At 45.5% G+C, this 14,846-nt stretch overlaps 2 protein-coding genes across 4 annotated transcripts in view; one reads left to right on the forward strand and one right to left on the reverse strand.

The window, feature by feature from the left end:
* CTNNA1 (catenin alpha 1) overlaps window positions 1-14,846 on the forward strand; it is a 253,319-nt gene that overhangs the window by 180,060 nt on the left and 58,413 nt on the right. The window lies entirely within an intron of this gene.
* LRRTM2 (leucine rich repeat transmembrane neuronal 2) lies at window positions 4,181-11,164 on the reverse strand. Of its 3 annotated transcripts, none has more exons than XM_062629277.1 (2): window positions 10,379-11,164; window positions 4,181-10,039 (listed from the first exon to the last, which is right to left on the reverse strand). In XM_062629277.1, exons 1-2 carry the CDS (start codon window positions 10,380-10,382, stop codon window positions 8,493-8,495), a joined length of 1,551 nt encoding a protein of 516 aa, XP_062485261.1. In that variant the 5' UTR covers window positions 10,383-11,164; the 3' UTR covers window positions 4,181-8,492. The 3 variants fall into 3 exon arrangements, with proteins under 3 accessions (XP_062485261.1, XP_062485263.1, XP_062485262.1); XM_062629279.1 differs by having other exon boundaries at window positions 4,181-9,590; window positions 10,379-11,160; XM_062629278.1 differs by having other exon boundaries at window positions 4,181-9,611; window positions 10,379-11,160.

The following is a 14,846-nucleotide window of genomic DNA, read 5'->3' on the forward strand; positions in this document are numbered from 1 at the left end:
GCTAATAGATGTCCCAGAGCTAGACCAGTCTTCCATAGAGAAGAATATAAACTAGAGATGGCTTTGCCTGCCTGTCTGCTCTGTAGCTGCTAAATTCTTGAAGGCCTGAACCATAAAGATATGCACTTGATATCTACAGAGCTTCCAGCTGTCATTAGGAGTTACCAAACTTGGCTGCCTCTGCTGGGGCTCTCCCTTGCAGTTGTCTGCTGCTCGTCTGGGGCTGAGCAAGGCCCGGTCCTGCCTGGAAACAGTGACACAGCTATTCCCATCTTCAGGACTGTCTGGAAAGATTGAGGAGGAATTCCTTAACCTTTAAATTATTCAACCAGGATTTCAAGCATGGAGTTAATGTGAAGTCTCTGTTGGCCTTGGTACAACAGATGTTGCTGTGCGTTTGGGGATGGCGTGCTTCAGGGCTCAATAAGGACTTCTACATACTTACTGAAGCATGTTGTCTTATCCTGAGGACAACATAGATGATGCTTTAGGAGCTCCTGCTCTTTAAAGAAGAGGTATGGGATTAGACCTGGGGGCTTGCAGAATGGCCTGGTGGGTGGTTTTCCCAACTCTGTTGTTCTTGGCTTGCATCCTGCAATGGGAGCATTCTGAGGGATGTTCCTTGTGTTGGATAAGGATGTTCCCTCTGGGTTGGCTCAGCTGGCTTGGGTAGCTAAATCTGACTTGTTTAATGTGGAGGTTGTTGACAAAGCTCTGAAAGCATCTGCAGTGCAGGAGAATGCATATATAGAATCATAGAATAGTTAGGCTTGGAAAGACTGTTAACTGTTACGTGGTGCCTTTTGAGATGGAAACCCACTTGTGATCCATGTTCCTGTCCCCTCCCTATGTTCTCACTGTTAAAAGCTTGTGTCATCATTAGCTTTACTAAGTGCTTATTTCAGGTGATATCAGGGTTGAAGCCATGTATTTGAGAGCAGCCATTGATAGTCCCAGCTAACAGCACATGGCTTTTGAGGCAGAGGTTCTGGGTATGTGATGGATTATTTAGGAGTTAAAGGGAAGAGAGGAAATGCATCCTTGTAAGGATCCTCGCTGTAGGGTTGAGCTGGATTCTGCATTTACACTCCCCTTTGCAAACGTGTAAGTAAAACTACTTTTTGCTATAAGCTTTTCTGCAATCGTTTGTACACTTCATAAAGGATATTTCAAGAATTTTGGTAGCTATAGAGTTGAGAGCTGTCTTGAAAGAACCTTTCTACTTGAAATGTGTTTCCTGTGTCTAGTGCTGCCTTTAATCTCATGCGGGCTCACAAAACCCGTTCTACCTATTAAATATGCAGTAAAGCTGTTCTGTTTGGTGGGAGATTGTATGTTTAAACAGCAGAAGTCCTCATTGCTCCTGTACTTTAAGATTAAAAATTCAACTGCAACACTACCTTCGGATTCAGAGCCATTAGAATGGATTTCTCAGATTTATTCTCCTGATTATAATACAGAAAATTAATTGCTTTTGACTGTAAGGAATTATGACCCATTCATTATTTAACAACCTTCTTAATGGATGAACCTTTGTGATTACTTCAGACATTTCCTGAAAAAAAGGCTGCTTTTTGAACTGGTAGAGAGCATAATGCACCTGTATCAAACAGTGGGTGCACTGCACACACTTTAGGGGTAAGGACTGGTGGAAAATTCAAACAGGACTTTATTCATGTCTGGTCTTCTTCAGGATTCAACATAAAAGTAATGGAGCCTGCTGGGAGGAACCAGGGGGTAAGTTACTTGAACAGCATTTAAAATCGTAGAATCCCAGCCTGGTTTGTGTTGGAAGGGACCTTAAAGCTCACCCAGCTCCAACCCCTGCCACAGGCAGGGACACCTTCCACTAGAGCAGCTTGCTCCAAGCCCCTGTGTCCAACCTGGCCTTGAACACTGCCAGGGATGGGGCAGCCACAGCTTCTCTGGGCACCCTGTGCCAGCGCCTCAGCACCCTCACAGGGAAGAACTTTCAAAATAACCCCCAGAGCATGTGGTTCCTGCTGTCAAATGTGACAGAGCTTTAACTCATCGCAGTACAATCGTTTTCCTGGAACCGTCATGGTAATGGAATTGTTGATAAGGGAACTATTCCGTATCACTGTTTTCCATATGAACAGAGGACAGTGAATATTAACATCGGGGTTTATGGTGGGTGAATACTTGTGCTGAATTCTGTCCCTTGGCCTGTACACTCACGCAAGGAGGGAGCCAGTGCTTCCCCAGATGTGCTGCAGGTTGCAGTTCATTTGTGTGGTCCTCTCTGGTCAGGTTCTCGAGTCTCAGGTTTTTTGCAGTTGTCTTAATGCAGCCTACATTTCAAAGTAAGCTGCAAGTGATGATGACATTTCCTTGTTACTAATTGCATTTCAAGGTTTTGCACAGTATATTCAGAATACCGTCTTTTCTCTTGTGTATCTTGCCTTTGCTTATGAAAACATTGCGTTTGAGAGATGCTTTTAATCTTAAAATTAGTCTCTTTGAGAGTTTCAGAGCATAGATTTCTTGTGTGCTACTTTGAAATACTAGCAGGATTTGAGGGGCAGGTAGCCCACGGACACTGAAAACCCTTGAGAACTTGTTCCAGCCAAACCTTTTGCAGAAGAGTAAATGCAACTGAGGCTCAGTTACTAAAATGATTTTAACTGGCAATTCAGTGGATGTAATTGTCCTGGAACATCCTGAAACCTTTTCTTTTGCTCAGCTGGTGTATCAAGGCTTTTGGGTTGTGTCCGTGAACTTGTCACTTCTCTAAAAGAGAAATCTTGAACGTTGCGTTCATTGTGGTACCCACATAAAGAACACTTGCATAGGGAACGTGTTTCTGACACTTTCTGCCTGGCTGCGATTCAGAGCTGAAGTGATGTCTTGCTGGTTTGACATCTCTAAGTGATACGGATTGTTTGTCCTTGCTAAACTCTTGGTGAAGTGGGCCTGCTGGAGATCCCACGCTCCTGGCTGGCACCATGATCAGCAGGTGATCACGGTGATCTGCCAGGAGACTGAGGGAGCACCCATGGCAAGAGACAGGTCTTGGCAGACCCAGCCACTGCCAGGTCAGGCTGGGGCTTACACCAGTGTGCTGGAGAGCATGCTGCTGCCCCTGATGCAGGTATTCACAGGGATTCAGTATTAAGGGGTAAGAGTCTGGGTTTGGTTTTCACTTTTTCATCTTATTGTAAACAGTATTTGCTAGTCAAGAAAGGACCTTACTTGGTAAGAACCCCTGCAGCCCAGCTCATTTCAAGACCCTCATCAAGAGCCAGCCTGGACGGGGCTTAGCAACCTGCTCTAGTGGCAGGTATCTGTGCCTGTGGCAGGGCGGTTAGAACTAGATGAGCCTTAAGGTCTTTTCCAACCCAAACCAGTCTGTGATTCTGTGATTTACTGTAGTAAACCAGAAGGTGCTGTGTTTGATATGGTTGTGGCAAATCGACTGGCCCAAACCTGACTTGTCTCCTTTGGATGTAGATGGGTCTTTACATATTGTGAAACAATGAGCTTTTGACATCTGTTTGACAAGGGAGGAAGAAAGAGGCAAATTCAGTTTTACAGTATACACAATTTTAATAACAAAACTTTTCTGTACACTGCACTTGGTTTTCCTCCATTACTTACACCCCCTCCCACCAAAAGTTGCCTCTTTAAACATAATTTAAGTACAATGCATCGAGGACTCTCTTTAATCTCTGGTTGCTAAGCTAGTAGAATAGTTCACTTGCTAATGTTTTCATCAGGAAAAAGAAAAATGGGGTTGGTTTTGTTTGGGGTTTTATACAAAGGAGTGGTTGAAGGGGAGCAGTTGTAGCTCAACAGTGCTCACACCAGAGGTGCTCAACTGCACTGTGTTTGCCCTTAGTGCAAGTTTTGTGCAGTCTGAGGCTTGATTTTATCCATCAAAGCTTCCTGTTACCTTTGCCTAGATACCTCTTGAAGGGTTTTTATGCAGGATGTGAAATGCTGAGTTTCCAGCTGACTCTGAAATGATCTTAAAGCATCCTGCTAGCATGGTGGCTTAAGAAGCAAAGCCTGGCATCTGTTTTAGCAAATGGGACTTCTTGTAGTGAAGAAAGGCATGGGGATGGAGGAGCTGCTGTGCAGCTGCCTTTGATTTTTTGTTGTTTCCCTTCTTGTTTCCTTGGGGGTGTGGGGTGTGGGGGGGGGGGGTGTGGGGTGTGTGTGTGGAAAAAAATACTGTATCTCTCACTGAACTTTTAATTTTCATGGAAAGCTTCTCCAGAAAGATGAAACTCAGCTTCTGGGTAGATTTCATAAGTCTGAACAGATGGATTTTGATAGCTACGCAGATCACAAAATTAAATCCACTTTATTTTCATTAAAGCAGTACAGGAATTAACTTAGACACATTAAATAAAGGGTCTAGTGCAGGTTTCTGGTTTAAAGCTGCTGGATATTTCTGATTTGACGTGTTAGCAGTAGGCCAGTGTCTTGTAAGGGGGCTAATGGGACATAAAGCTCAGCTGCTTGGATTTGCTTATTGCTGAAAAATGAAATAACTTCTGCTTGGAGGGAAAGGAAGCAAAACCAAACATTGATGCAGCAGTATTAATTACGTTTCCATCTGATGGGAGCCTTGTGCAGAGGTGCGCTTCAGCTGGAGACTAACCGCTAACCCATTTCACTCTTCATCGAGTAATCCTTAGTTGTGTGCATTTAAACATGATCTAATGCAAAGCAACTACCAAGAGGGGAGCTGGAAGCATTAATTCAGACCTGTTCCAGCGTGATGACTCAAACTGATCTGGTACTGCTGGCATTCATTTCCCTGATGCAGGGGTGGGGAGGAGCAGAAGCTGGCTGGAGATAAGTGAGGCTGGAGGAGACCTTTGGGTGGGATGTGGATCTCAAGAGCAGTAGGAGAAGTTCTCATTTCTAAAAGGCCCTGAGCTCTTGGGTGAGGCTGTGCTTGAAGGGGGTGGAGCACCTGTGGAATACCTGTAGAAACTAAGGCTGAGCCACAGAGATGATATTTGGGGAGAGCAAATGAACAACCTCTCATCATCAGCCAGTGCTCAAGCTGAAACACTATTAATTTAAACCAAATCGTCATGGTTCTTGTGCCATAAAATAAATCAAAGACTGTTGAGTAACACCATTATTACAGTTCCCTCCTTTCCTGGAAGAGTCACAAGCAATTGATCCTGAAAGACAGTAACTTTAAAAAAAAAAAAGAAAAGAAATAATAGAGAGCAGCCTCCGGTTGTGTCCTTGTGTAAAGCTCTGCCTGCCGTTCCCTGTCTCTCCTAAGGGAATTCAAGCTGACTTCACTGCTAGTGTTTGACATTCTATGAGTTTTATGATACCTGTTACTCTAAATGTAATGTTTGCAGAATTGCTCTGCTTATGCCTGGAACCTGGCAACAAATGGTTTTGGAAATGGCAGACATAAACCACGGCATTTGGGAGATTGGCTGCATATTCCTGTGTAGTGCAGAGGTAAAACTGTGCAGTGCCGTGTGAGGCTGTGTCTGCTGGACCCTGCTTTGGTGCCTGTGAGGCAGGGCAGCACTGTGGGACCAGTGGGACTTGGAACAGTGGTGGGGAAGGGGAGTTGGGTGCCTGGGTGTCTTTGTTATAATGCTTGGGAAATTGGTATGAGGGACTGGGATGGAAAAGAGGATTAAATCCAGCATTGCTGGAACATCTGTCTTTTCTCTTCTTGGGCATAATTATATGCTAACAAAGATGGAGTGAGCCTCTGCACAGAGTGGTGGGAAAGCACCTCGTTGGGAGGAACCTTGGCGCTTCAGTCAAGCAGCCACTTCTCGTTTCCATGTGGAAGACTGAATGGTACCTCCTGAACTGTCTTCCAGCAGGGTTTCTGCTGGGTGTGAAGGAGAGAGGTGGAATTCCTTCTTGCAAAAGCAGCTGAGGACATCAGAGTTCAGCATTGACATCTGATGGTTGATGAGCGTGTAGCCAGATTACTTGGCTGCCAGTGTAATTAATGAGCTCAGTTATAACTCGGTCTTTGTGGGTACCCTACAGCTGTACATTAGAATCAGCCCCAAAGTATTTGCTTCCCACTGCAGGCTATCATGTTGGAGGTAAGGGAGGTGTACAGTGATGCCTGCTTGCCTGCCCAGAGCAGAACAAAACCCTGGCCATAAGGGAGGAGCTGGTGTGGTAAGGAATGTGGCAAGTCTTCCTTGATACCCTTGGACACCAGTACCTTTTTGTATTTATCAGCTTGGGTCTGGCCTTTTGGCCTGCGTAGAATTTAATCATACAGAATATTTGCTCTCTGTCCCCCTGCCCCACGGCATTTATTGTATTCAGTTTAAAGCAGTAATTGATTTCCTACAGTGTGTAAATTAGCTCATTGGAGTATAAATAGTTACAAGGGTTCAAATATCTCTATGGAAAACCATTAGGCTTCACTGAATCTTTTCCATTAAAGTACAGAGTCACAGGAAGTAAACAAAATTTGCTTTATAATAAGGGCACTGGATGTGAAAGCAAAATGATGCAAATTAATATCTTCAAACCCAGTCACTGGAAAAAGCTTTATGTAAAATCTGAACAGAAGTCACTTATCTTGCTAGAATTGCCTTGGACGACTTCATTCCACAATAAAACATCAAACTGTTGTATAATTGCACCCTAAATACCTCACTAAGTGGTAATACAGATATAGAAAAGCAGAGTGAAATAGCAAACAGATTTTTATGCAGTGCTTTCTTTTCCATTCAGAAAGTTTGCAGAGTAGTTGAGTACAACACAATTAGCATACTGCAATTACTGATTTGGTCAAGGTATGGCAACACTGTGAGGAATTTCTTCATCCATGTGTGCTGGGAATTGTTTGACACTGCAGCACTGGACACAACACATTGGTTTTTTTGAGTTATACATACATGTGTATATATATATATAAAACCCTTCCATCCCTCTGGTCCTTTTAGCTTTGGTTCGAATGTTTCCAAGATTGGAGCAGTTGACTTAAAAATACTGGAATCCTTTGCAGCTCCCCCCTTTCTCCCCCTGTGGCACCCGAGTACCAGCACCACTGCATAGATCTGCAACTATTTACATAGAATTTCAGAATAGAGTATAAATAGCAATATGGTACTTCTGCCTCAAGAAATCAAATTGCTCCTGAAGAATGAGGTGCGCGTGTGTGTATATATATTTCTATATGATTTCTTTAAACATACACTAGTTTAAATTCTGTGCCACATCAAGTAAGAAATGAAACATTTTTCAGTGAACTATTCTCTAACCTAATTATATTATCCTAATTTACCAGAAGGTAAGGGATTGGGGGGTTTAAACTGGTAGTTACCTTGAATTTAGGAAGAGGGAGGACAAGTGAGAGCTTATATTACAGGGGCTAATTCTGTCTCCAGAGAAACCAGTGGAGTTAGTGCATGAAAATAGCTTTCAGGCGAGAGGAAGCCTCAGCTGGGGGAGGGAGCGGGGGGACAAAGAGAGGCTTCTTCCTCCCTTCCCTCTTCTCCTCACCCTCCCGCTTGATATTTACTTTTAATTAAGAAAAACTTGCATTAAGGGTATTTACACATGAAATGCTGTTTGTTCATAGGCGTATGTAATTAGCCTGAATTCATGAAAAGCAGCAGCGAGGCAAACCAGAGAGCCGATAAGAATTAAATGCACTTAATATTTCAAATCGATCCTGTTGTACTGAGCCTTCCTAAACAAGCTATGCTGCCACTTTTTAAGTGCCTGGAGAGTCCTTCCTGCTCATTTGTGACCATCCTCCTAATCTGTGATCATCCTGCTCATTTGTGACCGTGTGAACTGCTCCTTTCTGTAGCTCCTCTGAGCTTTAGCAAGGTCCAGTTAAGCCAAACCAAATGTGCAGGTAGGAAAACTGCATTTAAAATAAATCTCCAGGTCCCCAATGCACCGAATTTCCCACCTGGACCCTTTGCTGCTCCTTTCTTGTTTCCCCACCCTTCTTTTTGTTTGTATTTTTAACTGGAGTGAGATTATCAGAGGAGGAAAATCCTCCTCCAGGGCTGCCTTTAAAGTGACCGGAGCCAGCTGGAGCGGTTGGGATCCTCCAGCTGCAGTGGAACAAACGGAGCGTATGTCCCCCCGCAGAGCTCTGTGCCCTCTCCAGCATCCTTCCCCTCCCACTGCTTTCAGTAGCAAAAGTCAAATATGGAGACTCGGGTCTAAATGTTTACACACAGTCATAGAATTACATAAACATGAAACATCTTACAGAGTTGGAGGTGAGCATCTTTTGAGACTTTTCAACATTAGGAGTGCAAGTTTAATGTAATCCATTGCGTCCTTAACACTGAAAATAGTATGGGTTTATCATTTAAAAAGAAACAAACCAACTTAAAAATACTGCACCACTCCATAAACAATGTTTCCATTAAGGAGCTTGGAAAATTAGGCTTTATGTCAACATCTGTAAAAATTAGACTCTGATGTAGGTCCCCTACAATTTTAAAATAGGTTACTTATCTGGTTTCATTTGGGATGGCATATGGGTATTATACTTCACATTCTTTGTACGGCAGCTGCTGACACTTGCACTGTCCGTAGCCGTTAATGATGATGAAGGGTCCTTCGTGGGTGGGTTCGTATTCGTTATAGGGTCCTTGGTCTGACATATTTGCCATATGCAGCCGCGTTTGGGAGCGGAGCTGCCTGTGGTTTTGAATCATTGAGCACTGCCTGATTCTTCTTAATGTGGGAGGGCAGCACTTCCTGGAGATGAACACTATAAAAATGATAAAAAAGAAAGAAAACAATAAAGCCATTGTTCCTGTAATTACCCTCTGAGTGAAGATGGCATTGTTTGGCTCAGGGAAATGTTCTTCGGTGGTAACGACCATGCCTGCTGTAGTTGGGATCTCTTTGTCTCCCATATGGAAATGAGAAGAGCTTATTCTTTTGGGGTACTCGGTAGTCGGAGCTGCGTACGTCGTAGCCACGGTCGTAACAACAGTTGATAAATTCCAGCAAAGCTGAAAACCATAGACTGCATCCAGAATATCCTCTCCCTGGGTGTGGTCGGGGCTGTGGCAGAGGATGGAGTGCTCCCACCGACCTTGGAATCCACTCAGCCAGGTGGCCAAAGCGCAGATCTTGGGGCTGCATTCCCACAGATTGCCGGAGAGGCCCACAGTGGTGAGGGACATCAGGGAAGTCAGGATCTTGGAATCCAGGGTGGTGAGCTTGTTGTTATCCATGAGGAGGGTTTTCAGGTTAGGCATAGTTTCAAAGACGGAGAGGTCGATGGCTTTGATTTCGTTTCCAGTCAAATCGAGCTTTTCTAAGGTGCCCCAGGTCCACTCCATCCCACATGTCAAGTTGCTGATTTTGTTCCACTGCAAGAAGAGCGTGTGCAGGCTGCTCAGCCGGAGGAAGTGAGCAAAATTAATCTTTGTCAGCTGGTTGTGCTCGAGGTGAAGCTCCCTCAGCTTGATTAATCCTGCAAATCCATTGCGAGCCAAACTTCGCAAGCGGTTTGTGCTCAAATCCAGGAACTCCAGGCTACGACAGTCCCAGAACAGGCGGACCGGGATGGTCCGCAGGGAGTTGGATCGCAAGTGCAAGGTCTGTAGCTTGCGAAGGCCGTAGAAGAGCTCGGGGTGCAGAGAGGATAACTGATTAAAAGAGAGGTCCAAATTCTGCAGGTTAAGCAGCTGGCTAAAAGTTGTGTTTGGCAAATGAAAGATTTTGTTGGAACTTAAGACTAATTCCTTAAGTTTATACAGTCCTTGAAAAGAATCTTCTCTGACTGTTGCAATTTGATTATGATCTAAGTGAAGCCAAGTAAGTTGACTGAAGCTTGCAAATTGATCCCTTTCAAGTTCAGAAATATAATTGTGCCTCAGTGACAAACCTAGCGAGCCCTTTTCAGTGGTGTTTGGCACTGAGTGATACCCCTGAGAGTCACAGTAAAAGAGCAGCTTCTCACAGCGACATTTTGGTGGACAAGCCATGCCCAAGGCAGGCAGCATTTTTAAAACCATACTCATTGCATATAGTGCTGCCAGCATACGAGCCCCTAATGGCCACTTGAAATGTAAGCCTGCAGAATATAATTTAGGAAAACAACAAGATAGGATAGCCTGATCAGTACACTTGGAACATCACGGTGGAAGATTTCACTGCAGATAACATTGCCATGCATTTCCAACAAGCTAATTCTAAATGCAAGAAACAACTTACTATGAAAAACAGAACACTTGGATATTACACTGAGGAGCAGTCTTTAGCTCTATTACAGTGTCAAAATCGGAAAACATATCTTTTTTTTTTTTTTTTTTCATAAGGTTCAGTGCAGAAAAATTGCCTTTAGCATCTACCGGCTCCTCTCCAGCCCAGCCAGTCATTCACTACCCAAGGTATAGAGAAACGCAGAACTTACCCATTCTTTTGAGTACATTGGAGGTTGCATTCAGTCGTAGTTTTAGACTCAACGTGGTGAGTCTGTAAAAGGCTCTAATATAAGAAAGCCTTTGAATAATTTACCGGGTTCGGTGTCCTTTGATATTAGTGCAAAATCGAATCCACGAGGCTCTCTTGGAATATTCCTTTTGAAATCACTGGCTTGATCTCCTCTGACAGGTCTGCAATCTTTAATTTGAGGCTTAATACAAGTTTCCGTCCTCTGTGGCTGCTCAGCTGTTTAAGTGAAGCTCACGTTTTCTCTTTCCGCGGCTGTGGCTTCCTTTAGTCCTAACTTGTTGATGGCAGATGGGTGGCTTATTGCTGAGAGAAGCTCCTGTAGTAGCATGAGTGCATTTACTGAAAGGCTTTTCAGGGAAGCGGCACAAGAATGGATTTGCTTATGCGCTGCGACCACACAGGGCTGTATATAGGCTGACGTCACCTGGTGACGTTCCTTTTGTTTGGGTTTTCCAGAAGCTTTGCTGTTTTAAAGCATTGTGGTGCATACTGTGATCGTGTTGAAGACCACCAGTAAGAGGAGAGGGGGAGAAAAACCAACAGCAGGAGTCCTTCGTCCCCACGACTGAAGGAATAGGGAGGACTTGCAGCACCCAGCTCCCCCCCACATCCGTGCTGGCTGGAGCCAGTTGGCGTTAGGAGCCGCGCAGAGCTGCAGTTGGAAGCTCCTCAGTGCTCACTGCTGCCGGTTTCTCTTAAGTATCACAGCATAAAAGGAACTTTGAGATGCAAAATAAACACAGTGTGAATAGAGGAGGCTGGTCAGCACCAGCTTTTCACAGAGGTGAGAGGGGTTTGGCAGCTTAAAGCTCTGCCTGACAACTGTGTGTGACTGTGGTCCCTGCAGGAGTGGTAAAGGGAGAGAGGACAGGGGTTTAGGTGAGTGTGGTGTGTCCAAGTGGAGCACACAGCCCAGAGCCAGGGGCAGAGGTGGGCAGTTGAAGAGATGAGAAAGTTCTGGAAAAAGCAAAGCTTGCGTTCGGGTACAGGAAAAATTTAATTGGAATCCAGCTTGACAGCAGGCAGTTATGAAACGAGAAAATCTATTTTTTCCCCTGCAAACGGTGGCTTTTGTACTTGCTTTTTTCCTGGGGACTGGAGTGCAGGAGACGGAAGGGTGAGGTTGGTGTTCACAGTCGGGGCTCAGGGTGGTTGGAGGGCTCTCTCCTGGTCACCACTTCCATTCTGGTATTCTGTGCTCCCTGTGGAATGGGAGACATCACCTCTGCTAGCATCCCGCTGTGGGGCAGGTCACTGACAGTTAGCTGGGTGGGTTAGTTGCAGGAATCTGCATTTGCAGAGGCAGTGACCTGCAGAGCTGCTTGTGCTGGTGCAGCAGAGCCAGGCTCTGGCCAGAGCGTGCAGGCACCATGAGGAGATGAATGTGCCGGTACGGCTGCTTGTTTTAGAAGTTCATTGTCCTGTTCTGGGGAGGCCCCCCCCCCCCGATCCAGCTCTGGGGCAGCAGCACAAGAGGGACGTGGAGCTGTTGGAGAGAGTCCAGAGGAGGCCATGGAGATGCTGCGAGGGCTGGAGCAGCTCTGCTCTGGAGCCAGGCTGAGAGAGCTGGGCTGGGTCAGCCTGGAGAAGAGAAGGCTCCTGAAGGGGAGACCTTAGAGCAGCTCCAGTGCCTAAAGGGGCTGCAGGAAACCTGGAGAGGGGCTTTGGACAAGGGCCTGGAGGGACAGGCCAAGGGGAATGGCTTTAACCTGCCAGAGGGGAGACTGAGATGAGCTCTTAGGCAGAAGCTCTTCCCTGTGAGGGTGCTGAGGCGCTGGCACAGGGTGCCCAGGGAAGCTGTGGCTGCCCCATCCCTGGCAGTGTTCAAGGCCAGGTTGGACACAGGGGCTTGGAGCAAGCTGCTCTAGTGGGAGGTGTCCCTGCCTGTGGCAGGGGGTTACAACTGGTTGAGCTTTAAGGTCCTTTCCCACCCAGACCAGTCTGGATTCTGTGACCTCAGAATATGGGATGAGCTGACGATAACAAGCTTCCTGTACTGATGGAGAAAGGTGATGAATTTCACAAAATGAAAGATATTTAAGTCATTGTTATCTTTTGTTAAGAAGCTTTGGCTCCATAGAGGTAGTTATTTATATTAAGACTTGCTGTTTTCTGTCCTGGGTTCAGCAGTAGCAGTCATTTTTCTCCTTGGTAGCTGGTGCAGTGCTGTGTTTTGACTTTCAGCCTGGGAACAGAGCTGATAACAGTGATGTTTTGGTCTGGCCGAGGACTTTGTGAGCCTCATGCTCTGCCAGGGAGGAGGGGAAGAAGAGAGGAAGCAGAGACAGGACACCTGACCCAAACTGACCAAAGAGGTATTCCATACCACAGCACGTCATGCCCAGGATGTAACTGGGAGTTACCCAGAAGGGCTGGGGACTGTGGGGTTGGAGGAGGTATCAGTCAGTGCTTGGTCGGGCTTGGGGGGGTGAGTTATCGGTCGGCTGGTGGTGAAGTGTTGTATTCTCTTCCCTTGTTATTTCCTTTATCATTATTATCATTGGTGGTAGCAGTAGTGATCTGTGTTATACCTTAGTTACTAAACTGTTCTTATCTCAACCCATGGGAGTTGTATTCTTTTGATTCTCCTCTCCGTCCCTCCAGGCGCAGGGGGAGGGCAAGAAGGGGTGAAGTGATTGAATGAGTTGTCTGGCTGGGTTTAAACCACGACATTCTCCCATGTAATACAACCTGTGGTACTTTTTTTGTCCTGTCTAGAGGGGGCTGAAGGGAAATGCAGAGTTGAAGTAAAGGGATGGAGAAGGTGAACTCTTTAAAAATCAGACAAGAAAGGAAACCTCAAATCCACCCAGAAAGCAAAGCAAACCACAAAACCTGACCCCAACTCATCAGGAAAGTAACTGTCTTTAATGATAAAGCAAAATAGGAAATACTAGATAAGGTTCTTGAATTGCTCTGCCATACTTAATATTCCCACATTTACTCTAGAATGAAAGAAATCCATGCAAAGAATTTACATGAATATTGCAAAGAACAAACCAATTTAAAGAGTTTATTCATGGTTCATGTTCATGGTACGAAAAGTAGAGGAGCTGGAATCCCACCTGGGCTGTTAGCTGCCAGCTGTCGGATGGAGATACCACACTAGAGTACCTGTGGTTGTGCTTCTGGAGGCAGCTTCTCCAGTGCAGATCCTCATTTGAAGTGTTGATTTGAATTATAACACTTAAATACAATAATATTTAAAGACAAGGTGCCAAAGGGTGTACTTAAAATGACAATAGCCAGAAAGTCCAGTGTTGCTGCTCTCCTATGCTCCCTCTTTTTACTGTTACCAGGAGGCTGAATTTTGTTATCTTTTGGGAAGGGTTTGCTTTTTTGCGTCGGTATCTGTTGGTAGAATCCTCCCACATCAAGATTGTGTAATTTGGCACAGAGTTAAGAGTTAATGTTCAAACAGGGTAAGTTGCTGCCTTTCTAAAGCGCTCCATTCTTTGGCCTGTAACCAAGCAAGGGCTATTTAGCACCTTGCCAGCAAGTTTCCTGTTTGGGAAACTGTTAATGTGAACTTTATGGGTGCTTTTCTTAGCGAAACATGTTTATATGTGCACTTGTTGTGAAACAACTGATAGTACTGAAAGTGTGGTCTGATTCTCTGAAGTCTGGAACTCTGCAGTAGTGTTCATATTGTTCTCGGGAGCTGTCAGGATGTTACCAGCTGGGATTAACCCCCAGTTGTCCACAAATGTCATGCAGTTGTGTTTCTCCTGAGACTGAAAACTCACTTGCAAGTGGAGGAAGACCACGTGTATGTGCTATCCGGGGACTTGTGCCAGAATGGGTGCTTCTAAGTACTGGCCTGAATCGTAGAGTGAATCGTAGAATCCCGGAATGGTTTGGGTTGGAGGGGACCTTAAAGCTCATCCAGTTCCAACCCCCTCCCATGGGCAGGGACACCTTCCACTAGAGCAGCTTGCTCCAAGCCCTATCCAGGCTGGCTTTCTGAATCCTTATGTGCAACATGGATTGGGAACATGGCATGTCTGCCTCAGGAATAAGCATGCTAGGACCAGATAACCCTTTGGGGGGCTTCTCCCTTGCCCTGCTTTCCCAGCAGCAGCAGAACTGGTTTTCCTGCTAAACCCACACACTGGAAAAGCAGAATTGCACCCTGAGGCTAGCACTGTCATTTAGTTAGGCTGACATCTTGTGGAAGCCTTCCTAGTATATTAAGAACAACAAATAAGCTAATTTTCCTTGATGTAGATGGGGGCTGTGTGATGTTCCTGTGCTGTGGGCTCAGAGGATGGCCAGCCCTGGAGCTGCAGGCAAGGCTGGGCACTGGGATTGCAGCACGTGTGTGCCCCATGTGGACAGACAGCTCACCCTTCTGCCTGAAGGAATGATTGCCTTCATTTCTGCTGGATGTTACCATGTCGGGGATCACAGGAGTATTTGCTCCTTCT

Source organism: Pezoporus occidentalis, unplaced genomic scaffold (assembly GCF_034315485.1).
Source record: "Pezoporus occidentalis ecotype Australia unplaced genomic scaffold, CSIRO_AGI_Poc_V1 ctg33, whole genome shotgun sequence".
Taxonomy (NCBI): Eukaryota; Metazoa; Chordata; class Aves; order Psittaciformes; family Psittacidae; genus Pezoporus; species Pezoporus occidentalis.